Source organism: Suricata suricatta, chromosome 9, assembly GCF_006229205.1.
Source record: "Suricata suricatta isolate VVHF042 chromosome 9, meerkat_22Aug2017_6uvM2_HiC, whole genome shotgun sequence".
NCBI classification, from domain to species: domain Eukaryota; kingdom Metazoa; phylum Chordata; class Mammalia; order Carnivora; family Herpestidae; genus Suricata; species Suricata suricatta.
Window position 1 is genome coordinate 40282458 of NC_043708.1, and position 27455 is coordinate 40309912.

The 27455-nt window shown below is 37.4% G+C and overlaps 1 protein-coding gene across 2 annotated transcripts; it reads right to left on the minus strand.

Moving 5' to 3' along the window:
• Nucleotides 1-27182, minus strand: ACTR10 (actin related protein 10). 2 transcript variants are annotated; one of them, XM_029952016.1, is made up of 13 exons: nucleotides 26830-27182; nucleotides 25117-25189; nucleotides 22377-22459; nucleotides 21481-21589; nucleotides 18636-18743; nucleotides 16314-16381; nucleotides 15977-16056; nucleotides 10578-10613; nucleotides 8150-8229; nucleotides 7998-8071; nucleotides 3242-3323; nucleotides 2014-2215; nucleotides 1-863 (listed from the first exon to the last, which is right to left on the minus strand). In XM_029952016.1, exons 1-13 carry the CDS (start codon nucleotides 26904-26906, stop codon nucleotides 682-684), a joined length of 1254 nt encoding a protein of 417 aa, XP_029807876.1. In that variant the 5' UTR covers nucleotides 26907-27182; the 3' UTR covers nucleotides 1-681. The 2 variants fall into 2 exon arrangements, with proteins under 2 accessions (XP_029807876.1, XP_029807877.1); XM_029952017.1 differs by lacking the exons at nucleotides 21481-21589; nucleotides 22377-22459.
• Nucleotides 27183-27455: the final 273 nt, after the last annotated feature.

Here is a 27455-nt window from a genome sequence, read left to right on the forward strand (position 1 = left end):
AAACATTATGAATACACGTTTATAAAGCAATTACATAAAAATTCATAAAATGGAATGCCTTTCCATAAAAATGAAATCTCTTTCTTCTTAGAAATGTAGAATTGTTCACAAAGAAACTATAATGTTAGAAAGTGAACATCTGCACACTTTGCTTAACAAATATTTTAACTATGTTACTAAACATTCTCAGTCCAAAGAGTCAAATGTATCCCTGGAAAAGCAGCATTATAAAATGAACACATAAACACCAAAGCAAAAGAATCTGAAGAAACAGACCCATGTTAATGTTTTAAATACCTGGTAACGGTAACATTATTTATTCTTGAAAAAACTGCCGAAAATAATAAAATTAATGGACTCTCCAATGCTCAGAATTGCGGTGGGAAAATGGAGTGAAAATACCATATTCTTTTTGAAACTAAACTATGTAACAAACTTCCAAAATTAAACTGCTTTACTATATTTTATTGATATAAATACAACAAATTTCATAAGCATCAGCTACCATTTTACCACTACACAAGAAAAACAAAAGTCAAAAGAATCTTAATGCAAAGAGTAATTACAGAAATGTTTTCACTCCCATAAAGTCATCTCTAACAGCATCCTATATACTTTGTACAATTTGCTTATAACTGAGTCGATACATGATCTGCAGCAAAGCTGAATTTTAATCAAACTTTATTTCTCAGTGGAAAATGCTCTCTTCATCAGAGGTGGCTGAGCTTTTCCAACATCAAACATCATTTCCAAAGGTGGGTTGTTAAGAGAACACCAATCAGGTATACGGCCTGTCTGATTATAATATTCCTTTGAGACTGATCGGCTCCCAAGTATGTCTTGCAGTGCTCCAAAAATAGCTCCTGTGTGGTTTAAAAAAAAAAAAAAGTTTTCATAGTTAAAGATGAAAACTTTTACCAGAAAATTTTATGTACACATACATCCACTTCATTATATGACAGAGGGAAATGGTGAAATTCAGCAATGCATATTCACTCTTCAAATCAACTGCAGCTGTTTTGTATCCTATATTTTGAATAACAGGATAAGCCACAATTCCTATGTTGAAAGTGATTTAAAAGGCCTATAGCAGGTTACAGTGAGAATGCTAACAAGCATTACTGTGTTGAAAGGCAGGTAACGTAGAGTGGGGTTGAACGTAATTTCAGTTCTGTGTAAATACAATAAATAATACTTGAACTTTTCTTTGCCACAATTTCAAGATTGTATGTCAATAAATAAAACAGCACCGTAAAATGCAATAATCATCATTACAATGCCACCCAAGTCTATGCTAAAGACTTCATAAAGACCCACAAGGGAGCCTTTAAAAAAATAATGTAGTGACTAAATCTATTTGTCCTAGATCAAAATTACATTTTGACCAAATTCTACTTAACAAGAAATACAACATTCATTTAAAATCTCAATACTTATTCTAAAGATCAAGATATCTATTAGCTGCACACGCATCATAAAACACGCAGCAGAATCACACAAGTATACACATCCATGCTTGTTTTTCTCTTCAAAGCACAAATGTATATACTCTCTTTCTAACTATAGGCTATTTCCTTATTTCAGTGAAACTATCACTTCCTATGAACGATCATCAATGAACTCAGTCACAAAATAAAGTGTAATTATAAAATAAAGACATCAATTCTCATTTATGGCTCACAAGTTAGCTTTAGAAGGAACTAAAACAAATGTCTTGAGCAATGGCAACATCACTGGACTAAAGGCACAGCTATCACTATTATGAGAAATAACTTTAATTGGATAAAGTTTACTTAAAAAAATTAAAGTGCAAATGTCAAGAGAAATAGGTATATAATTCTGAAAAGCAATACTTCAAGGGAAAGTCAATGGTCAAAGAAAATTATTTAATAGTTCTATTCATTTGTTAAGTGAGTGATTTTTAACACTGAATTATCTATTATATCCATTGATAATCCCATTCAGGAACCAATTACTGTATAATCATTGATATCGTAAAAACTAAATTCTTACCTCCCAACCAGGCCACACAATTAGCCTTTGCAGGTGGAGTATGAATTCGGAATGTCTTGGTGCCAAGTGCTTTTTTATACTTTGGTTTTTCTACCAAATACCTTATTTCTGCAAGCAATCTGTGGAGAAATCCTGGCAACATCGATGTCCCACCTATGACCACCAAATTCTCTGCGAGCTGCTTTCTGGTGTCTATTGGGCACTGTTAGTAAAGACAAAGAAGGAAAACAATTTATCCTTAAGTGTATAAATAATGCTTGACTGGATTCAAGAAAACATACACATCATGTATTACAAATTAAATAGGTGATCAGTGCTATTACCACAGAAAAAAGGCACAAGGTTTCTTTAACAAGGGAGTTTTTCATGTAGCAAATATAACCATGATAACACTGCCATACACTTATACTGAACTTTAAAGATTTTAAAACCTAACAGTTTAGAATTTAAAATTCCACAGGGCACATGGTAGTTATATGTGAGTATTCTCATTTTCAAGGTAGAATGACTGTGTTGAGCAAAGAACAGAAGAAGAAATAAATGAACTTCATTTCTTTTTTTAGTAAGGGAAGTATGTAGAAACTTAATTTTTCTAAGGTGATAACTTCACAGTATTATATCCAGAGCCAGGTGTCAAGTGGGAAGAGAACATTCTTAGAAAAACTGTGTTTCCACATCAGTTCTAAAAATTAGAATGTTTAAGTCTTTCACCAACTTTACAAGAATCTCTGAGCAGGGTCCCACAGGCTGACAGTATCTTTTTCAAATTGGTGGTACTCCACATAGAGTTCTGTGATTCCAGTCATTAAACAAAGGAGACATTACTATATACCCTATGGAATTAAAATTCAATACCACACAAACCTGCACTTAAAGAAACTACAAACTGTACTAGGTACAAAATAAAAGTCTGATATTGTAGCTAGGGAAAAAATACATGATAGCACTTATCCCTGGATTTGAAATGTTGTTAGGTACCCTATTTCAGTGCCAAAGCAAACTCTGAAACTCTAAAATTTAATAGAAAAGCTAAAATTGTAACCAATAGCTAAAATAAAAACATAGAAGATAACACTTAAACACCTGGCTGGCTCAGTCTGGACAGTATGGGACTCTTGATCTCGAAAGTGTCAGTTAAAGCCCGTGTTGGACGTAGAGATTACTTAAAAGCTCTGTTTCTCTCAAGGGCTGTAGTTATAAATGGAAACGTTTTGCAAAATCAAATTACCTGTATAAGAGAATCCAGTATTAAAGTGGCAACTGATTTTTCTTCATTATCTTGTTCAAAAAGAATTTCCACAACCGAATCTCTAGTGAGATTAAAAACAAAGAGTGCTTTGTTGGCATCATATGACACAGAATATATCATCAGTCCTATTGTTTAAGTACCAGTACTATGTTAACATAGAATAATTATTAAAATACAAGGTATTTGGGGGCACCTGGGTGGCCCAGTTGGTTGAGCATCTGACTTTGGCTCAGGTCATGATCTCACGTTTCAAAGGCTCGAGCCCCTCATCAGACTCTGTGCTGACAGCTCAGAGCCTAGAGCCTGCTTTGGATTCTGTGTGCACCGTTCCCCCCCCCCTTCCCCCACGTGTGCTTTGTCTCTCCTTCTCAAAAATAAACATTAAAAAAAAAAAACACAAGGTGTTTGCATTTGTAAATGAGGAGACTGGTGCCTGCCTCAAAGGTGTTGAGGTGAGGATTCAATGAGTTAATAGAACAGTGCCTGGTACATAGAAGGCACTCCTTATGCATTAGCTACAACTATTATTATGTACAGATTAACATACATTTTGTCCAGTTACACTTCCTTAAGCCTAACAACAGAAAAGAAGTGATTCTATATAAGTTAGTTAAGATGCAAGAAGCAGATATGGGGGCGCCCAGGTGGCTCAGTCAGTTAAGTGTCCAACTTCGGCTCAGGTCATACCCTCTTAGTTCAGGAGTTCGAGACCTGCATCAGGCTCTATGCTGTCAGAACAGAGCCTGCTTCAGATCCTCTGCTCCCCTCATTCTCTATCCCTCTCCTGCTCACACACTCTCTCAAAAATAAACATTAAAAACAAAAAGATATGTAGTGATATAAAAGATTTAAAAACAATCCCCTCCCCAAGCATTTCTTTATTTTTAAAAAATAACGCATGGCAAACCTGATAGTTGCTTAATAAAATATCCATTTTCCATTTTCATATTTTTTTACACAAGAACCCATTTTGGGGTAGCAGAAAGGTCTTTGTGGTGATGGAATAGTTCTATATCTTAATTGTGGTATAATTACAAAAACCTATGTGTGATAAAATTATACAAACTACAAATACACATTACACCGATGCCAATTTGCTGGTTTTGATACTGTACCACAGTTAAGGAAGGTGGGAGGAACTGTGGAAGAGTACATGAGGCTTTCCTGTATCATCTTTGCAACAGCCTATAAATCCTGTAATTTGAAAAAAAGATGGAACTCCATTTTTAAGCTGGATATAACGCCCCCGCTCCAGTTGAAACACGGTATTTCCCTGCCTCCCATATAGCTAGATGTGCAGCGAAGGAACAGACAAGGAGATGAGGCAGAAGTGGTTATGTGGAATGTCTGAAAGAATGTCTCCTTAAAAAGGAGAGGGAGCACTTTCTTCTCTCCCTTCCTAGGGCTGCTTGCTTTAAACAGAGCTATAGTAGCTTTAACTCCATCAACTACTCTGATCTAAGGACAGAGCTACCCCCACAAGGATGAAAGATGGAAGGATGCTTGGGTCCCTGATGGGAGTTGTCATACCATTCCTGGACTATCTACCTGTGAGCTTCTTTTATTTTATTTTATTTTTTTATTTTTTAATGTTTTATTTATTTTTGATACAGAGAGAGAGCATGAGAGGGGGAGGGGCAGAGAGAGATGGAGACCCAGAACCGGAAGCAGGCTCCAGGCTCTGAGCTAGCTGTCAGCACAGAGCCTGATGCGGGGCTCGAACCCACGAACGTGAGATCTGACCTGAGCCAAAGTTGGAGGCTTAAGGGACGAAGCCACCCAGGCGCCCCTCTGAGCTTCTTTTAAAAGAGAGAGACGGGGGCCTGCATAGCTCGGTCAGTGAAGTACTGACTATTGATTTCAGCTCAAGTCATGAACTCACAGTTTGTGAGTTCAAGCCCCGCATGGAGCTCTGTGCTAATAGCATGGAGCCTGCTTGGGATTCTCTCCTTCTCTCCCTCTGAACCTGCACAGCTTGCATTTTCCCTCTCTCCCTCCTTTCTTCTCTCAAAAACAAACAAAAAACAAACTTCAAAAGACAGAGACAAACTCCGATATTGGTGAAGCCACTGTTGTCAGGTTTGTGTAACTGGTGGCCACACTAAATCCTAAGGAATGCAATAGAAAACTATCTACACATATGCACATATAAACACTATTTCTTAAAAATAAGATTTAGATCAGACTGTGCATACTACTCTGAAGCTTTCTTGAATCTTCCTTAAAACATAAAATTCTCTTCATGAGACTCCAACTACCCACTAACTCTCCGTTTCATCCATAAGTACACTGAGGCCAGCTGTATGCTGTTCTGCCTGCGGAATTCCACTTGTAATGGTTGAGCTGAATGCTTACAGAGCAAGAGTTTTCTTGTTCCAAGTCTTTTATTGTCAATAGATATGATATTGAAATTACATAATTTTACAATTATTATGTAACCAACAAAATACTAGGGGTAAAAAAAAGTTGTTTTTCTATGTGAACTAAGTTGAATGCTTTGAAAAGACAACCAATTTAAAAATCTTCTTGGGGCACCTGGGTGGCTCAATCGGTTAAGCATCCGACTTTGGCTCAGGTCATTATCTCACAGTCCGTGGTTTCAAGCCCCACGTCGGGCTCTGTGCTGACAGCTCAGAGCCTGGAGCCTGCTCAGATTCTGTGTCTCCCTCTCTCTCTGCCCCTCCCCTGCTTGCTCTCTGCTCTGTCTCTCAAAATAAAATAAAGACATTAAAAAAATCTTACTACAGGTAATACAACTATAAAAGTCTAAAAGAAAATATCAGTAAGAATCCTGCACCAAGACTGATACACAAATAACTTTAAGTTCTCATTGCACTTAAAAATTCAAATGACCCTTCTGACTTACAAACAAACTACTGGTCTGAACTGTGTCTAATTGGGTTTCAATAGAACTAGATGTTTAGTAGGAAAAACATGTTGGCAAACAATTGTAAATCTATTGGGTTTGAAATGTGAGACATAGTGCCTTTTATTCCCAAATAACCAAAAAGTTATTATGGAACCAAAAGGCTCCATATTAATTTCCTTCAAAAATTTTTTTCTCGTATTTTGGGCTCTACTATACAACCTGGAGAAAATTTAAAATAGTAATTTAATGAATATAACCTAAATAAAGGACGCCTGGTTGGCTCAGTTGGTTAAGCTTCCGACTTCAACTCAGGTCATGATCTCACAGTTCGTGGGTTCAAGCCCCACATCGGGCTCTGTGCTGCCAGGTCAGAGCCTGGAGCCTGTTTCAGATTCTGTGTCTCCCTCTCTCTCTACCCCTTCCACACTCGCACTCTGTCTCTCTCGAAAATAAACAATTTGCCCTCATAGGTCTAACAGGAGAACAGGAGAAACCTAATGGAGGACCAGGGGGAGGAGAAGAGGGAAAGAGAGTTGGGGAGAGAGAGGGACGCAAAACTTGAGAGACTACTGAATACTGAAAATGAATTGAGGGTTGAAGGGGAAGGGGAGGGGGGAAAAGAGGTGGTGGTGATGGAGGAGGGCACCTGTGGGGAAGAGCACTGGGTGTTGTATGGAAACCAATTTGACAATAAACTATTTAAAAAAAAAAAAGAAAATAAACATTAAAAAAATTAACCTAAATAAGAGGTAAAATGGTAAAAGTTACCACAAAAAGTATTATATTCTCTCTCTGTTGTTCTCTTACCCTACCATCTGTAACATCTGTGTATTATGTTCCTCCTTTTACTATCAACCTCTATATTATCTCAGAATCCAACAGGATTTTCAATATCTACATAACTCTTTTCTGTGTCACCTTCTGATCTAATATTCTACAAATGAAATTTTATAAATACAAATTTTTTAAATTATTTTTATTTTTTATAAGAACTGCAAACTATTTTATTTACTTTTACTGTTATTTTAGAGAAAGTGCATGCGTGACCAGGGAAGAGGGGCAGAGGGAGGTTGAAAGAATCCCAAGCAAGCTCCACACTCAGTGCAGGGTCCAATGGGATGCTCAATCCCATGACCCTGGGATCATGACCTGAGCTGAAATCAAGAGTCAGATGTTCAACCAACTGAACCACCTAGGTGCCCCTGTAAGTACAAATTTTATAAAGCTTGCATATAAATAAAAATGCTATTGTTACCAATATAATTATATAACCCTGTAACTTACATAGCATTGTTGGACAGAATAATCTAAAGAAAATGAGAAAATGAATTACTAACTGGTCCTTAAGATGTAGCATATTTGGAAGAATGCATTCTTTCTAACATGACGTTTTAAAGCAGGAATCAGGAAACTGGCCTATAAGCCAAATTCAGGCCAGTTGTCTTTGTAAATAAAGTTTTATTAGAACACAACCATGCTCATTTACATATGGTCTATGGCTGATTTTGCACTCCCAACTGTAGAGTTGAGTGCTTACAACAGAGACCCTATGGCTCACAAAGTCTAAACTCTTTACCATTTGGCTCTTTACAAAAAAAAGTTTGCTGGACCCTGTTTTAAAGTATTGTACTTTATTCTCTATTATGAAGAACAGTCTACTAATTCTGAATTACTATGAAGAACAGGAAAGAAAATTCTTAAAACTGATTTAAAAATTAAAAAGTTGAATAAGAAATTTAATTGTGAACAGGGAGGCCTACTGAAACACACATAAAATTGTTAAATCAGCAATATTAAAGACATGGATTATTAAAGGCCAAAAATTCATTTTAATTCATTATTTTGTTCATAAAAGTTAGGGTCTACCTGATTGATCCAAGAACGTGTAAAATCTTCTCTCCATCTAATGGGTAGTCAACATTTGGGGGTGGTGAGGGACGCTGAAATATAAGTATCATAAGCATAAATACATAGGTTATAACCTCTGAAAAAATACTATGCATTTATTTTTAACTTACCTCAGTATTCCCATCAATATTAAATTTTGCTGCTTGGATTTTTAATCCACGTTTCAGATCACTTACAAAGCAAGTGCGCACTTGTAAGAAAGAAAAGGAGTCTTTGTTATGGTTGTGATTGAATTGATCTATGTCCCAGTTAAAATGATTCTACTTAAGTGGACTTACTGGTCACCCATTCCTTCAGATTTTACAAACTATTTCTGCCTTTAGTTTGGTTATGACAATTTATTCACAAATAAGAATTTTTCATTCACGGAGGAATAAGATGTGTTGTGTGCTCATCCTTCATAAAACCACATTAAAAAAAAAACCACCTCTGAAAAAAGTGTATTTTTAATATGCCCTGCATAAATTAGAGTACCATAATAAAATTTAGCATTATGAAAATGTAGCTGTTCTGAGTAGCATGTTCCTTTGAACCACTGCTACACCTAATCTTCCTTTTTAAAAATTCTTTTTAAAAATCTTGGTTGGCCAGGGCTGCCTGAATAGCTTGGTTGGTTGAGGGTCCAACTCTTGATTTCAGCTCAGGTCATGATCCCAGGGTTGTGGATCAAGCCCTGTGTCGGGCTCTGTGCTCAGTGTGGAGCCTGCTTAAGATTCTCTCTCTCTCTTCCTCTCCCCGTTTGCGTGTACTCTCTCTCTAAAAAAATAAGAAATAAATAAAAATAAAATATAAATCTTGGTCAGAACACGAGGCTGAATTCTGCTCTTGCTGCAGTAAGACACCCTTAGTTTAGGGGTTTTTGGCATATTATTTTCTCCCTCTAGCATACCCCACCACTACCATTTACTTTCCATCTACTATATCACCTTTTTTTTGTTTTGTTTTGTACTTTGAACATTTATTCTTTCAAAGATTATTTAAATTGCATAGTACCTTTTATAAAATGCTGCTTCAAATTATTTTCAGAAATAGGAAAGGAATAAAAAAGTTTAAGTAGAAATAAAATTAATGTTGAATGTGAAAAATCTATTGACTTGGTTAATTACTTGCAACACATTTTAGTTAAAATATGTGTATTATAGGAATCTTTTCTTTCATTAATTCAAGAACACTGAGAATCTACAAGACACTAATGTGCCAGACAGTAAGCTCGGTGCCCAAGCTACCGCTGTATTACCTATTTTATTCAAGTCCTCATAAATACGGAAGCAAGAGGAGTACCCACAGATTGTAAAACTCAGGTTTTACAGGACTGAAGAAATGTTAAGTAATTATACCATGTAAGTAAACAATATAATGAAGAACAAGATCCATTTTTCAGGCCCAGCTCTAATCCTACCTATAGCATGACGCTGAACAAATCACTTAATATTTCAGGGCTCCAACCAGACCAGATTATCTCCAGGTCTTCAGTAATTCTAAAGCCAATTAGTGTCTGATTCTTATTAATTTATATAATATTCTCAGCACTGAAGAATATTAAATTATATTTAAAATGCTTTTCCTTTCAGTGAATCAAAATACCAGAAAACCCAATTTAAACATTATCATAAAAATGCAATCTAACAAAGAAGTAATATATTGTTTTTTGAAGTGATTTTTTTTTTTTAATTTGAGAGACAGAGAGAGACAGCGTGAGCATAGGAGGGTCAGAAAGAGAGAGGGAGACACAGAATCTGAAGCAGGCTCCAGGCTCTGAGCTAGCTGTCAGCACAGAGCCTGACGCGGGGCTCGAAACACAAACCATGAGATCTGACCTGAGCCGAAGCCGGACGCTTAACAGCAGGCACCCCAATAATATATCTTTTTAAAGTGAATCCAGGGTGCCTAGGTCGTTCAGTTGGTTAAACATCCGACTTCAGCTCAGGTCATGATCTCATAGTTCGTGGGTTTGAGCTCTGAGTCGGGCTCTGTGCTGACAGCTCAGAGCCTGGAGCCTGGAGCCTGATTTGGATTCCATGTCTCTCTCTCTCTCTGCCCCACCCTCTCTGTCTCTGTCTCTCTTTCTCAAAAATAATATTAGCATCAAAACATAAAAATAAAAAAATAAAGTGAATCCAGTGTATTTTGGTCCCAAATATAGGGACCAACTTCTAAAGTCAGTAAAATGATTAATCTTGTATATCTGTATTTAAAAACTAGAGTAAAAAAAATTCTATACAACATAAAACCAGTGGCTTTCTTAAGCAATTTATCTATTAATTCGCACTATGCAAACTATTAATTCCCTAGTATTACTATATACTCTATAATTGAAGTCTTCAATAAGGCATCATAAATAATGCCAAAAGCTTCCATAAATCTAAAAAAACCCCCAAAATTTTATTTACATTATTCATAGTCTATCCTGTATATTAAATGTTTTTAGGATATTACAAATTGGATATATTTTGTACATCTGTAAATATTTAGAAACAAATGCCCACTAAACTAAATACTTAAGGATAAAAAGAAACAAAAATGGGAACTTAGTTTTACCTTTAATGTCCTCTAGGACACCTTCTGGAATTGAACCTAAAACAGAAATTTTATTTAGAGAAGTTTAATAATAAGCAAAACCAGTCTGTTAAAATGCACTCATTTTTCCACTTTCCATTTCAGCAAAAATTTTAAAAATCTAAGTTCTGTAGCTTTTTAAAAGCCAAACAGAAACTTTATCATTTTTCAAAGACAAGCCAAGGCACAGAAGTTGAAGCCAGATGTGCACCAAGTCCTACAGGATGTCATACACTCAAACATTTGATAAACACAAGATCTAATAATATAGAAGAATAATTGGTACTAAGAAAAATTCACAACAAAAATCCTTTCTACTATAAAAAGATTTGTTGGGTATCTTATGGTAAAATACTTAATGAGTTATTAATTTTTCTTGTAAAAAAAGTGAGGTTTCAAGTTTGCTTACCCTTTCTGTGATAATGAGTATCAGTAATATGCTAACCTAATACATATTTCTAGAAAGGATCAGACACAGACTCTCAATTTTTTCTTCAAGGTAAAGGTGACATTTTAATAAGTGAGCAAGAGTATATCGATTCAAAGAAATCTATACAGTTTAGGGAGCTTCTGGAAGGTGGATGTTTGGATGTCACCATTGTCACATGATTTTGTTGCTAAATATCTAGTTCTCTAAATCAGACTCAGAACCAAAATTTTCTAACCTAAATTTTAAATTTTCTAGACTCAGACTTTTTAACTCATTGTTCATTATGTAAAAATATTCTGATTTATAAGAACAGATTATTTATATCAAAGACAGAAATTTATAGCTGAAAATGGAATCATGATTTAATAAGGGTAATCATGCACTTCTTCCATCTGAACTTACATACCTTGATAGCTGTACCTTTAAGTGACGACAGCTACTAAAACTAGTATTAATGTAAATTAAACTTGAAAGCCACACCTTCAAAATGTTAAGCAATAACCCTTAAAAAAATATTTCATCACACTGCTTTTTTGAGGAGAAAAAGACTTTTAGCATTAGTTAAGTATGATGTTAGAATTGTTATTTACCATTATCTTGTCCTTGTCAAATTCTTACTTTTGTGAGTTTCATAATTTAGTAATAATAGTATACATACAACTTATAAATAAAATACATACGTATTGAAGGTATATGCTCAAAAGCTTTTTACTGATGGGGTCAGCGTGTGATCAAAAACTTTGAAGACTCCTATCCTTATGTGTTGAAATGTACCTCACAAAAGCATAGAGACTTAAAAAAAAACTTTAATTTGGCTATAAAGAGGGGAGAGAATTGTAACTAGGTTATAAGAACCTATAATATAAGACTAAGTGCTAAAAACTAATACTCGATTGTTATATTCTCTTTAGAAATATTCAAATGAATTCCAACATGTAACAAAGAAAGTTTGTTATATGAAAAATAGTTTTCTTTAGGCGAAAAAAATATGTAAAGCAGGCTTGAAAATAAAACCCTTATTTAACTGGGGGTGGATGCTACTTTGGGAAGTGGTTCCTTAATCTTCATGAATAGTAACCATTAAACTTCTTGAAGCAGAAACAAGAGGCATTCATTGTCTCTGCTATGAAAAATCACATTTAAATTTCAGTTAATTTAGGAGAATAAGAAACATGATATTTTTATAGAATTTGCTTTTAATTGTATACTTTTCGAATCGATGTACTTGGGTTAGTCTTTATAAGTTACTTTAATATATTTATTCTTTTTGAACTAGGTCCCCAAAACTAAATGAAAAAAAAACTCATTCAAAGTTCATATAAAGATATGCAAGTATACATAAGATTTGCCTCTACTGCTTGCTCAGGACCTTGACAAGAGGTATTTTAAATGTATTTGCATTACTGATCCTCCTACATGTGTCTTTCAGCAAACAATGATTATGATTTAATTCCTCAATTAGTAGGACTGCAAGGATATCAGAGACTCAGATTTGGGAAAACAAGTCAGGGAAAGATTAGAATCAGAGACTACGGTGGTTGGTTAAAGAAAAGGTACCCAAGAATGTACAGTTTAGAATTGTAAGGAAATGTTAACATCAGTTTTAAAGACCTTTATTAAAAATACTTTGTTGGGGCACCTGGGTGGCTCAGTCGGTTAAGCGTCCGACTTCAGCTCAGGTCATAATCTCATAGTTTGTGGGTTCGAGCCCTGCATTGGGCTCTGTGCTGACAGCTCAGAGCCTGGAGCCTGTCTTCAGATTCTGTGTCTCCCTCTCTTTTTGACCCTCCCCTGCTCATGCTGTCTCTCTCTCTCTCAAAAATAAATAAAAAACATTAAAAAATTTTAAAAAATACTTTGGAATGCTACATTAAACTCATTGTCTTTGGATACTTTTTATATATTAACTGTCTTCATGATATACTAAAAGAGTAACAAATTTTTTGTGGAATAGATAAACTAGGGGTGCCTGGGTGGCTCAGTGAGTTGAGTGTCTGACTCTTGAGGTGATGACCTTGTCTGGCTCAGGTCATGATTCTAGGGTCCTGGGATCGAGCCCATGCTTAAGATTCTTTCTCTCTCGGGGACCTCGGTGGCTCAGTGGGTTAAGCATCTGACCAGCTCAGGCCATGATCTCAGTTCATAAGCTCAAACACTGTGCCAGGCTCTGTGCTAACAGCTTGGAGCCTATTTCAGATTCTGTGTCTCCTTCTCTCTCTGCCTCTCCCCATCTCCCCTCTCAAAAATAAAATAAACATTAAAAAAAGCGGGGGGCGGAGGCCTGGGTGCTTCAGGTGGTTAAGAGTCCAACTTCACCTCAGGTCATGATCTCATGGTCTATGACTGAGCTTTGTGTCAGGCTCTGTGCTGACAAGCCTGGAGCCTACTTTGTTTTTTTTTTGTTTTTGTTTTTAATTTTTAATTTATTTTTGAGAGACTTTTTGTTTTTAATTTTTAATTTATTTTTGAGAGACAGAGAGACAGTGTGAGCAGGGGAGGGTCAAAGAGAGAGGGAGACACAGAATCCAAAGCAGGCTCCAGGCTCTGAGCTAGGTGTCAGAACAGAGCCCGATGCAGGGCTCGAACCCACGAACTGTGAGATCATGACCTAAGCTGAAGCCAGACACTGAACCGACTGAGCCACCCAGGCGCCCCTTCTGGAGGCTACTTTGGATTCTGTGTGTGTGTGTGTGTGTGTGTGTGTGTGTGTGTCTCTCTCTCTCTCAAAAATAAATAAACATTAAAAATTAAAAAAAAAACCCAAAACAATTCTCTCCCTCTGCCTCTCTCCCCTGCTTGCCCATTCTCTCTAAATAAAAGAAAAGAGAAAAGAAAAAGAGCCTGGATGGCTCAGTCGGTTAAGGATCCAGCTTCGGCTCAGGTCATGATCTCACAGTTCGTGGGTTCGAGCCCTGCGTCAGGCTCTGTGCTGACAGCTCAGAGCCTGGAGTCTGCTTTGGATTCTCTGTCTCCCTCTCTCTGCCCCTCCCCTGATCACACTGTCTCTTTCTGTCTCTCAAAAATAAATAAATATTAAAAAAAAGTTTTTAAATAATTAAAAATTATTTAAAAAAATAAACATTAAAATAAAGAAAAAAGAAAAAGAAACATATATAGAAGAATGTTATTATTATCTTAACTACCAAAAGAAAAACAGGAGAACAATATAAACAAGGATAAATGTCCTAAAAACCTGTCTCTTTCCAACATTTATTCAGTGCCCAGGTAGTATACTAAGTGCTGCAGATTGAAAAACAAGTAAGACAGATCCCCAAAGTCGACTGAAGGAAATTGGTGAGTTAACAGGTAAATGAGGATGTGTCACATGTGCTATAATAATAATGGTGAGGGCTTAACAGAGGAGAGAGAAATTTAGTCTGCTTGGGGGAAATGTAAAACGCTTCACAATAAAATGACACTCCAGCCGAGTCATGCGGAGGGATCAAAACCCAACCAGGCAAAGGAAAACATCCAGGTATGAAGGCTCGGGTTTATGCTAGAAAATTATGAAATTTTCTTTAGCTGAAATAAGGTGCACAGGGTTATGCTGAATGGATAGGACTACAAGATAGAAAGTCAGACTGGGAAGAAACATGCGTATCAAATAAATAATCTGGATTTTAAGCTGTGGAGTCAGGAGAAACTCCCAAGCCAAAGAGCAATGTAATTAGATTTGTATTGTGGAAGTTACTTCTGGCAACTATAAAATTCTGTCTGTAAAATAGACCAGATCGGTCCAGAAAGTAGCCTCCTGAAATAATCCAAGCAAGGAACAATGAGGGTCTAGTTTACAGTGTCTTTGTTTTCAGATGTTCAGTGATATAGCTGACAGATAAAAAGAGATGAGATTAAAAGGAGATTTCTGAAGGAGAACTGAAAGGATGTTTAACTCCCAGTTCTCTAAAATGGTAGATAAGGAAGATGTCATCTTTATATGACAACAATTTTTTGAAATGAATTTGAAAGGAGAGATAATGGTTCACTTTTTAAAGGTCTTAAATGCGAGGTACCTAAGCATGCCTACTTTATATCTAATAATCAGTTGGAAATTTGAATATCAAGTTTAGAAAGGTCAGGCCCAATGATATATTTGAGAATCAACAGCATATTGACATAGTTGAGGTTATGGAAATAGATGAGATCACTGCTAAAAATCAGGGGGGAGGAAAAGGAATAAAAAACAGATCCCTAGGGGGGCACCTAGGTGGCTCAGTCAGTTGAGCCTCCGACTTCTGCTCATGTCATGGTCTCGTGGTTCATGGGTCTGAGCTCCACTTCGGGCTCTATGCTGACAGCTCAGAGCCTGGAGCCTGCGTTGGATTCTGTGTCTCTCTCTCTGTCTCTGCCCCTCCCCTACTTGTGCTCTGTCTCTCTCGAAAATAAACAAACATTAAAAAAAATAATTAAAATAAAAAACAGATCCCTAGGGAAATACCAGTAGAGAAAGCAAAAACAGGGGAAACCAAGGAATACTTAGAGAAATAACAGAACATCATAAAGGAAGAGAGTCCTTAACACTGAGAAGAGATAATATCAAGAGTATATGACATGGGTGCCTGGCTGGCTCAGGTGGCTAGGCACCTCTTGGTTTGGGCTTGGGTCATAATCTTGTGGTTCGTGAGTTCGAGCCCCATGCCAAGCCCTGTGCTGGCTGCATGGAGTCTGCTTGGGTTTCTGTTTCTCTCTCTTTGTTCCTCCCTCCCCCAAAATAAATACACTTAAAAAAAAAAAAGAGTATATGACAATCCACAATGCCCCAAGTTCTAGAAAATATGACTAAAATTAAATTACTGGACTTGGAGATTAAGACGTCAAGAATAACCTCATAATCGGAGCAATGTCATCAGAATGATGTGAGGGAAAAGAGTATACAATGGGGTAAAAAAACCAGTAAGAGTTGAAGAATGAAAAGGGAATGTAGACCAGTTTTAAATGTTGAAAACAGTCTTACCCATCACGGAAGGAAGGCTCTGTTCCTTAGCAGCACCTGTGTCAACAGTACACTGTTCCAGTAGCTGAGTTTCCAGCTCCCTGAAGGTTAAAAAAAAAAAAAAGTGTATTAAAATACTGCACTTGATATCTCTCTTAATACTTTTACTACATCACAGTAGGTTATAATGCTTTACACAAAAGTGGTTTTATCCTTAAAAGATTAATCCATTCAAGGCCAAGAGAGAAGGGAATGAATAACATTAAATGTCCATCTACCTTCTGTTGATCACTATCAAAATATTAGTATGTTTTTGTGGTACAGGTGAAACAAATGTGCTAAATCCCAAGAAACTTACTTGTGAAGAGCTTTCCCTCCTAGGGGGAGTGCTCCCCAACAATTCAGTACTGGGATCCCTTCATATATCTATAGGGTAGTCAAGGATGTAACCATGTTAAGAGACAACATGTGGCTTCCTTGGTATTTTCCTTAGCTTCTGCGTATTAAGTCAGCTTTGGTAACAGGTTCTCAATATTTTTAAAAGAGCTACAAAAAATCAGAGTCTTTTTTCATATTTTTCTCCAAAGACAAAGGTCAAACACACACACATACACACACAGAATTTATTAGTTAGAACTGGGGTGTCCAATAAAGTAGCTACTGGCCACACATGCTACTGAGCACTTAAAATGTGGCCACTTTGAATGAGAGGTCCTGTAAGAACAAACTCAATACCAAATTTAGAAGACTTAACACATACATACAAAAAGCCCTATAAAGTATCTCATTATAATTTTATATAGTTTATGTGGAACTAATATTTTGAATATATTGGATTAAATAAAATCAGTAACTTCAATTTCACTTGCAGTTTAAAAAATACAGCTATTAGAAAAATTTTTAATTACATATATGTCTCACACTGTATTCCTATTAGAGCTGAGAGGAGAGTGGACAATACTGTACTGAAGATTCGCTACCTTATTTTCCATATTGTTTTTGCTCATGTCTGTAAGTACAGTATTTACAAAAAATAAAACATGGGTTATATATCTTGGCTATATCCTTATATGACCTGCAGTCAACTATCTAGCCCAACTTTCCATCTTCTCATTTATATAATACGGAAAATACTTATGTTGAAGGGTTGTTACAGATTTAAACACAAAATACTTTATATTTAAGAAACTATTACAGGGGCACCTGGGTGGCTCAGTCAGTTAACCAACCGACTCTTGGTTTCAGCTCAGGTCGTGATCTCACAGTTCATGTGTTCGAGCCCTGCACCCCACAATGGATTCTGCACTGACAGTGTGGAGCCTGATTGGGATTCCCTCTCTTCCTCTGCGCCTCTCCCCGTCTTGTGCATACTCTCTCTCTCTCAAAATAAATAAACTCAAAAAAATTTTAATTAAAAAAAGATAAATACAAAGATATTACCTAATTTAGTTCTTTAGGAGCTACTGATTTCTTGATTTCACGCCTACCAAGTATTTCTTCTAATAAATACAGATGTAAATCCCCAAACTGCCCAAGAATCATGGATTTATGTACTTCAACTTCCACTTCAATAAAGCCATGTGCACTGTAACATTTCTAACAGCCTTTCCCTACACTGTGCTTACATGCTTCTAATGACAAGGAATGCGCCAGTGTATTCAGTCACTAATTCCAATCTGGGACAGCTTGAACTACTAGAAGTTCCTCCCAATGGTGACTGATACAAAAACTAAAGCACTTGCAGAGCAAGTGATTACCCCAGTCATATCCTAAATACTTTACATATATTATCCCATTCAAGTCACACAATATCCCTCCAGAAGGTAGAAATATTTGAATTCTCATCTGATAGATGAGAGATCTAAGGTCCAAAGAGATTATCTCATATCATATAGGTAGTAAGAAGCATAGCTAAGATTTACCACTTAACGTCGATTCCAAAACCAGAATCATAAACCCTCTGCACTACTGCCTCCGTTATAGCCTCTAGAAATAGAAAACAAACAAACTCATTTCCCCACAGTAAGTCCTTCAGCTATTTGAAGGCAGATTTCATGTTTTTTCTTGATTTAACTTTCTCATTTCAGTTTCTCTCTAATTACTCTTTGTATGATCTTTTCTTAGAACGTGACTAAGATAGTGAAGTCCTCTGACACATCCTAATTAACTCATGTTTTCTTTTTTTTTTTGGAAAGCAACTTGGTTTTTTTTTTTTATGTTTTTATTTATTTTTGATACAGAGAGAGACAGAGCATGAGAGGGGGAGGGGCAGAGAGAGAAGGAGACACAGAACCAGAAGCAGGCTCCAGGCTCTGAGCTAGCTGTCAGCACAGAGCCCGACGCGGGGCTCGAACCCACAAGCGTGAAATCTGACCTGAGCCGAAGTTGGAGGCTTAACTGACTGAGCTACCCAGGTGCCCCGCTCATGTCTTCTTAAAACTGAACATGATATTCAAGTGGTCTGACACCTGGAGTACATATCGGGACCAAGTCATAATGGCCATTTCTACAAAATTTAAGTCTCATCAAAATCCTGTGAATTTTTTCCACATGAGAGTTCATATTTGTATATGGTAACCCAAAACAGTTTGGTACCATGAACACCACTCCTAAGTGTTTAACTGAATTATGTTAAAGTAAAGTAAAAGTGGTGAAATAAGCTGCTTGACAAAAAAGATACAGGTAACACCAGGCTCTCCCGATATCCACAATCCAGGACCATGGCCGAGTTTATTCCGAGTGTCAGAAGAGCCATTAGATGGCTTGGAGCAAGCAGGACAGATGGGACCTGGGAAAGAGCAAACAACAAAACATCAAGGAGCTGAAGGTGTTTCCCTTATATTTCAAATCTACTTGAAAAAACTCACAATAACATATTTATGATAACTTTTCAACCATTTTATGGCTAGTTTGTTGATTTATCTGAATTTACACAATCATCAAACTATACCTTAATAAATAAAAAGACTCCTTAAAACCTCTAAGTTGTTTTTATTCCAATGACAATTATGAAGCATTTGTATTAATTCTTGCTCCCTCTCTTTTGGAGGGAAAAATCAAAGGGATAAAAGAAGAGGTACAGAAACATAAATCGAAGGAAGGTGCTAGATTTTAAAAACAAAGAGATGCCTCTGCCATCAAAATGAAAATAAAGAAGACTTTAAAAATTTTTTTTATATTTTATTTTATATTTCAGAGAGAGAGAAAAAAAGAGAGAGAGACAGAGCACGAGCAGGGGAGGGGCAGAGAGATGCAGACAAAATCTGAAGCAGGCTCCAGGCTCCGTCTGAGCTGTCAGCACAGAGCCTGACGTGGGGCTCAAACTCACGAACAATGAGATCATGATCTGAGCCAAAGTTGGACGTTTAACTGACTGAGCGACCCAGGCACCCCAAGAAAAAGATTCTCAATTGTCTTTATTCACAAAGTTTGTAATAGGAACTCTATTTTTATTTAGTTTTTTAAAATTTTATTTATTTATTTTCAGAGAAAGAGAGTCCGGGCACCCACACGAGCCAGGGAGGGGCATAGAGACAGGGAGAGAGAATCCCAAACAGACCCAGCACTATCAGCACAGAGCCCACCACAGGGATCGAGCTCATGAACCATGAGATCGTGACTTGAGCTGAAATCAAGAGCTGAACACATAACTGACTGAGCCACCCGGACGACCCTGATCTCTATTTCTAAAACATAATATAACAGTTAAAATTAAATTGAAGATCTATACATATCCTTTGCTCAGTGTGACATTTTTCAGTGAGAACTTGCCAGATCTTGTGATACCTCAAATATTAGATAAATATTCAAAATATGAAAGTCCGCATAATCAAATGCTAAAAAATAAGGGCTCTATTTCCCTTATCTAAGTAGATACAGTAGGTTTCCAGTCACATACAAGATAAGGATACCAACACAAACACACCTAAAGCTCTAACCGTACATAGAGAGACTAATCTGTTTTATTCAGATAAGTGCCGATGCTGCTTCTTGTTTTGTTTTCTATATGGCAAATCAAATCCAAGTTTATGACATCACTAAATACAGGAGGATACGTAACCTGTGCCTGTCTTAGTAAACTATAACTTAGAAATATTAACTTTCCTTTACTCATTAAGGCACTGCGATTTTTGATATATTTTGCACTCAGCAGAATATATGAAAAATATATTTTTACATGATTAATTTTTTTTCAATTTTTAGAGAGAGAGGGAGTGCAAGCAGGTGAGACTGGCAAAGACAGAGAGGATCTTAAGCAGACTCCATGCTCAGTACAGAGCCTGACACTGGACTTGATCCCACAACGCTGGAATTGTGACTTGAGCCAAAATCAAGAGTCCGATATTCAACTGACTGAGCTACTTGGGCACCCCTAATTTCTCACATTATGCACATTTTCTATAATCTTCTTGTTTCTCTTGTTGACAAACCTAAATGTCTAAGGCAAAAATTTTCAAAAATTTGAATAATAAGAATTCTGGCCTGCTATGAAATGTAATCCTCTTTAACCATAATTTTGGTTTTTAAATAATCTTGACTTCTATAAAATGAAAGCTACAAGTAATATTACCATATATCAAGATTTGAGAGTCTGTGCTGGCACTGCACACTTTATAAGGGAGACATTATTAGAATATTTGATATAATAGGAATTTTTTTTTATGTAATAGGAACTTAAAAGGCTAACATGAAAGAAATGAAAAATTTAGAGCAGTCAGCATAACAATGGAAACCAGAAAGACCTGGATAAAATACATCGTAAGCTCCATAGTAAAGAATTTATCTTTTAATTCTAAAAAAGTCCCCTAACATAAACACCTATATTAATAAATATCAGTTATCTAAGTATTAGATGAAATGCTGATTACATGTGAATTAACCATACAAAGAAAAGAAAATAAATGGTCAATTTGAAGTGGCTTGAGTGTACTCTCATCTGGTTTCTCAAATGAGTTGTGCAGTATTTACAGTGCAGGAAATTAAGTGAGGATCTTTTAGTTTAAGTTTTAGTAACTACAGAAAAACAACAGGGGCGCCTGAGTGGCTCAGTCTGTTAAACGTCCAACTTTGGCTCAGGTCATGATTTCATGGTTTCTGAGTTTGAACCCTACATCAGGCTCTGTTCTGATAGGTCAGAGCCTAGAGCCTGCTTTCAGATTCTCTGTCCCTCTCTGCCCCTCCCCTGCTCGCGCGCTCTCTCTCTCTCTCTCTCAAAAATAAAAATAAACATTAAAAAAATTTTTAATGCAAAGTAATGAATCTCTTTAAAAACAGTAACAATAACAACAACTAGGGTGCCTGAGTGGCTCAGTCAGTTAAGCATCTGACTCTTGATTTCGGCTCAGGTCATGATTTCAGTTTGTGGGTTCAAGCCCTGCATCGGGTTCTGCACTGACAGTGCAGAGCCTGCTTGGGATTATCTATCCCTCTCTCTCTGCCCCTCCCCTGCTCACTCTCTACCTCTCTCAAAATAAACAAATATACATTTAAAAAAATTAAGAAGAATCAACATAAAAAATAGGTACCTCAAAATACTTGAAAAGAACACGAGTGAGTGTCTCTCTGAAGTGGGAAGGACATAATACCGACTCGATAACCACAACTCGGCGGTCTCTAGGATTCACCAATAGATGCCTGGAAGGTAATAGTTCTTATTTATCAAAGTAATTAAAAATTTGTATTTATTTTGGCACATAATGGAATTCTGTTAAGAACAGAAAGACAGCTTCATTTTATTACCTGGTAAAGATAACATTCCTGATTTCTTATTACATGGTGTGTACTGTGTCAGGACCTTTATATCTATTAATGCAATTATCTCAGAAAACAAAAGTAGTCTGAATATACACTTGAACCACTATAAAGATTTTTTTCTTTCTTTAGGTTACAAAAGTAACACATGCTCATAAAACTCCAAGTGTAAAGAAGTTTTTAATTTGGAAAGTACAAATACTTTACACTCCACTACCCAGAAACCACCACTTAGAGGAGTTTGTATACCTTCATTACTGTCCATGTGTATGCATATATTTTAATACAAGTATTTATTCCATAGATGTTGTTCTGTGACTTGCTTCTTTCAAATATCAATATGTCTAAGACACCTTTTGTATCACTACATATAAATACAGAACTCTTTTTTAATGGCTATAAAGTGTTTCACTATATGGATATATAATAATTTAATTATCCAACCTCCTTTATAAATGAACATTTAATTTGTTTTCAGCATTTCTTTATGCTTACCAATTATCTAGTCCTCAAACTTATTTTGGAAAAGGTTGAAAATAAACAAGTAAAAATCATAATGGAAGCCCACTCTTTTTGGCATCAGATATAACACAACCAAATATCATTATGACTGGCGTTAGGAAAGTCTAATCACAAAAGCTGGGGGAAAAAAACGACAACTACATCTTACCTGAAATACAGTATGTGGATGAATTCCTTTAGGTAGGAGTACAATTCTTCTGTATTGATATTATATTGAACAACTTTGACAGGCTATACAAAATTAAAATGATTTATTAATTTAAAAGAACCAAATAACTTCAAATTAAACCTGCTTATTTACTGTACTAATGCATTTCCCAGTAATAAATCAAAAGTACTGTATTGAGAATAAATGCAAACATTAAATATAAATTAATCACTTAAATTAAGAATGTTTAACAATAAGCCCATCTAAGAGGACAGAACTTTTGGTCTGTAGGGATAAAATACGTGTTCACAAGCAGAGTGCTATGCTCATTTGCATTTTTCCTCCATATGGATTTACCATGTTGCCAGGACTGATAAAAATCAGCACTGATTAAAAAGTATCAAAAGCTTCCTCAAACACTCCAGACTTGGTCCAGTCCAGGCATAGCTCTCAGAGCACTGACACTTTCCTGTTTTTAAGATCACCTCACTTAATTATTTGTAAAATGTCTACCTTCCCATTAGACTATCTACTCTAAGGGCCAAGAACTGTTTCTGGGCTATGATATATCTTCCCTTAATTAACACAATACCAGGCACAAAGTACATGCTCATAAATGTGTGGTAAAAATGAGAACATACACTATTAGCACTAAAACAGAATAGGCAAACTCTCCCAAACCATGAGTGCTGAGTCAACACGAATACATAACAATGACTTCAATTATGATCCTCAGAAAGCTATAAATACTCGGATGTATCATTGGCAGAACTCTATTTGCGCTTTTTTAAAAAAACCTTTTTTTAATGTTTTGTTTTTGAGCGAGAAAGAGACAGTGTGAGTAGGGGAGGGACAGAGAGAGAGGGAGACAAAGAATCTGAAGCAGGCTCCAGGCTCTGAGCTAGCTGTCAGCTCGAACCCATGAACCGTGAGATTATGACCTGAGCTGAAGCTTGCTGTTCAACCCACTGAGCCACCCAGGTGTCCCAATTTATGCTTTTAATGACAAGACCATTAGCTCAGCTAATTTCATGTTTTTATGTACCTTTAAAAAAAGGTTCCAAACCATGTACGGCTCATTAGAGATTAATCTTCACAGAGATTTGTCTTTCAAGATGAAGATAAAAGTTGAAAGCACTGGGGCGCTTGGGTGGCTCAGTCTGCTGACTGTCAGACTCTGGCTTGGGTCATAATCTTACAATTTGTGAGTCTGAGCCCCACATCAGGCTCATTGCTGTCAGTGTAGAGTCTACTTCAGATCCTGTTCCCTCTCTCTCTGCCCCTTCCCCACTGTGCTCTCGCTTTCTCAAAAATAAACATTAAAAATAAAGCTGAAAGCACTAAGAAAAGTGTCAATGAGAATGTTAAAGTTCTAAGTCCAGTCAGGAACCTATGTAATTTATCAAGTATCACATTAAAATCAATTATTATAAAGCAAAACAACATAACATGTGAATAGAAAGGAACTTCCATCACATTTTGAATACCACACAAGTATCTATTAACGCTTATCCAAGGATTTGCAGAAAATTTTGCAATCAATAAATTGATCCTTAATCAAGCATAATTAAAAAGCCTTCTGAATCAACATATTTTGTGTTTACCTTAATGATGCATCTCAATACCAAACACAAATTGATGTACCAATCTATTCTGCTACAACATGTGCTTTTATAAAACCAAATATGATTATATCCCATTGTTGAATAAGGGAATGACGTCGGCATAACATGCAACTTGTATTATGATTGTTATTAGTTTATGTTAGGCAAGAGGAACTAAAATTATGAGAACAGCTCTAAGTTTCATCAAGAAAGAGAGTCATTGACTCAGTAACCACACAGGTAGGCATCCTTTCAGATCTATTTTTCAAAAGCTTAAATGATTTTCTGTACCAGAGGCTCCCTTTCCAAAGCAGACCCTCTCATGACTCTTTGCTGGGCTGCATTTCCTCTTGGTTCCACCTCAACAACAGCCCCATTGGCTTATAACTCCCTTCCATCTGCACTGTCTGAACACCCACCGACCAACATTTTCAAGCCATTATTTCATTTAATTTTAATATCTCTGAGAGAGCCTCCAGCCACTCTCAATTGCAAGCCAATACTGTTCCAATTTTTTCCTGAGGAATCAATTATTATTTTGCAAAGTTACATGGGTTCTATATGGTCTGCCTCAGCCCTGTTTTTCCCATTTGTGATCAAAGGGAAGTTTTTCAGGAATGCAAATATTAAGTTAAGGCAGGAGCATCTGTATTTGATTTTAATGGGTGAATTCTGTGGCAGGCAAAATTATTCTTTCTATTGTTCTATAATTCCTAACCTATCAAATGAGTTTTGGCAGGAAACCTTTAAAATGAAATAAATATTTAAATTTTTTTTCTTGGAATATAGTCATAAGTTATATATTTAGCACTGTTCTAATCAATCTTACTTGAAGTCACATTAAAAAACACAGGGCGCATGGGTGGCTCAGTTGGTTTGGGTAAACATCCGACTCTTGATTTCAACTCAGGTCGTGATTTCATAGTTTGTGAGATCGAGCCCTGCACTGGGCTCTGCGCTTACAGGGCAGAACCTGCTTGGGATTCTGGGATTCTCACTCTCCCTCTCTCCCTCTCTCTCTCTCTCTCTCTCTCTCAACCTCCCCTGCTCAGGTGCGCATGTTCTCTCAAAATAAGTAAATAAACATTAAAAAAAATTTACAGTATAGCATTTGTTTTGCTAAATTGTTAAAGTACCTTAGGCAAGCCAGCTTTTTTTATCACACTAGGAATTATGCATCTTGGGCCAGTTTCTCCAGCAAACCCACACCTGCAAATAAACAGAAAAATGAAACATTCAACTTATTATAACATACTTTCTGTGTATTTGTTACAGAAACAAGTTCTTCTGTCTTTGTTTCAAAGCAGTGGTCACAAAAGACATAGAGAAACATCTCTGATGTACTCAAAGGAACAAATAAACTAAGAAGAAATTAATACCATCCAATCCATTATTGTGTATCACAGGTAAAAATCATGTTTCAAATTAGTGACACTGTAAACCAGTATACTATTTCAGAATTTCAGATCAGCATGTACTTTTTTTAGTTTTAAATTTTACCTAGGGTGCCTAACTGGTTCAGTCAATTAAACACCCAACTCTTGATTTCAGCTCAGATCATGATTTCACAGTTCATGCTCACAGCATGAAGCCTGCTTGGGATTATCTCTCCCTCTCTCTGCCCCTCCCCTGCTCTCTCTCAAAGTAAATAAACTTTTTTAAAAAAATAAATTTTACCTTAGTTTCAGGCAGTATATCTTTATAACCCTGGATTTCTAATACATTATGTGATTTCATTCACACATAATATAGTAGAAATCCAGGGTTATGAGTTACTCATAATTCCATCATTCTAAAATTATTAGCTTCCATATTGATGTGTTTGCTTTTGGTCAATTAAAAAAAATTTTTTAATGTTTATTTTTGAAAGAGAGAGAGAGAAAGTGAGGAGTGGGGAGGGACAGAGAGAGGGAGAAACAGAACCCCAAGCAGGCTCCAGGCTCTGAGCTGTCAGCACAGAGCCTGATGAGGGGCTCCAACTCAGGAACTGCGAGATCATTACCTGAGCTGAAGTTGGACCCTAAATTGATTGACCCACCCAGGCGCCCCTGGTCTTTTTTTTTTTTTTTTAACACTATGTATATCTGACATAATCACACTGTGCACACATCATGAACTCATACAATAAGCTTCTGCCCATATTATTATAGTCTTCACTGTTATTTTAAAAACTGTATATTTCATCCTTTTATTATTTACTTACTTATTTTTGAGAGACAGAACGCAAGCAAGGTAGGGCAGAGAGAGAGAGGGAGACACAGAATCCAAAGCAGGCTCCAGGCTCTGAGCTGTCAGCACAGAGCCCGATGAGGGGCTCAAACTCACGAACTCCAAGATCGTGACCTGAGCCAAAGTCAGACCTTAACTTACTGAGCCGTACAACAAAGGATCTCGAGTCTTACCTATAGGGTTTCACCTCTTTATCTGTGCAGTCTCTCTAACTTGACTCCCTGCTCTTAGGGAGCAGTGGCTCTGTCTTGTACTTGAATTTCAGTACCAACAGCCGCTCCATTCAATAAATGCCTACGTTACGGTTCGGCGGCTACCTTCCAAAGCAAACAAGACCAGGATAAGGGTCTAAACCATTGCTGTCATCCCCTGCATGGAAGACGCCAGCGGAGAAGACAATTCTCCCGAAGCCAACTGGGCCTCTCTAAGAGTCAGAACCAGATCTTCAGAATTCGTATCCCCCACGTTGAAAATAAGTAATACGGCCGTCATTCGCGGAGGTGCGGGAGGAAAAAGTGGAGACCCGGCGGCCCGCCCTGCGAGCCTAGGAGGACCCGGGCCAGGCCTCGACCACCCGCTCTCCCCCGGGGACGACCGCAGCCAGCGCCGCCGCCACTCACTTGGTGAAAGCCTCTCCTAGGTCTATCACGACTGCCGTTTTCTCCCCGCCGCTCCCGAGGCCTTCATACAGAGGCATGGTAGCGAGTGGAACAGTACGAAGGAAAACACAGCCGCGGGACCCACCAGCTCCAGTTCTCGGAGGGGCGGGACCGAAGCGACAGCGCACGGGTGTGGCGACGGCGGGGACCTCGAGTGGCCGCGGCGCTCCGAGTCCGGGCTGTGCCAGGCTGTACCTCACTCCACTTCGGATGCAAGTCCTCCAATCTGTTCCCGTCTCCCGTACTAAGTTAGAAGAAACACGGGCGGCCGCGGACCGAGGTGCGGAATGAGCTGACTGCCGAGGCGATCAGGCGCGTCGGGCACCCCGAGTGGGGCGGAGCGAACGGGGTCCTTCCCACCGGCCACGCCCCCAAGTAGCGCCTGGGGCGGAGACCTCCCCCGCTCTGCTGCGGAGCCAAAGGGTTGGGAGGCGTCTCTGGTGTCCTGGTGCAGGCAGAGGAGCACAAGGGAAAAAAAACCCTAACCTTGATTTGTGCTGTCTGGGGGCAAAATTTGTTGGTCAGGTGTTTTGCCTATCGTTTATGCTTCGCAGGCAATAATAAGTGTTATCTTCTTACCTGTGCGA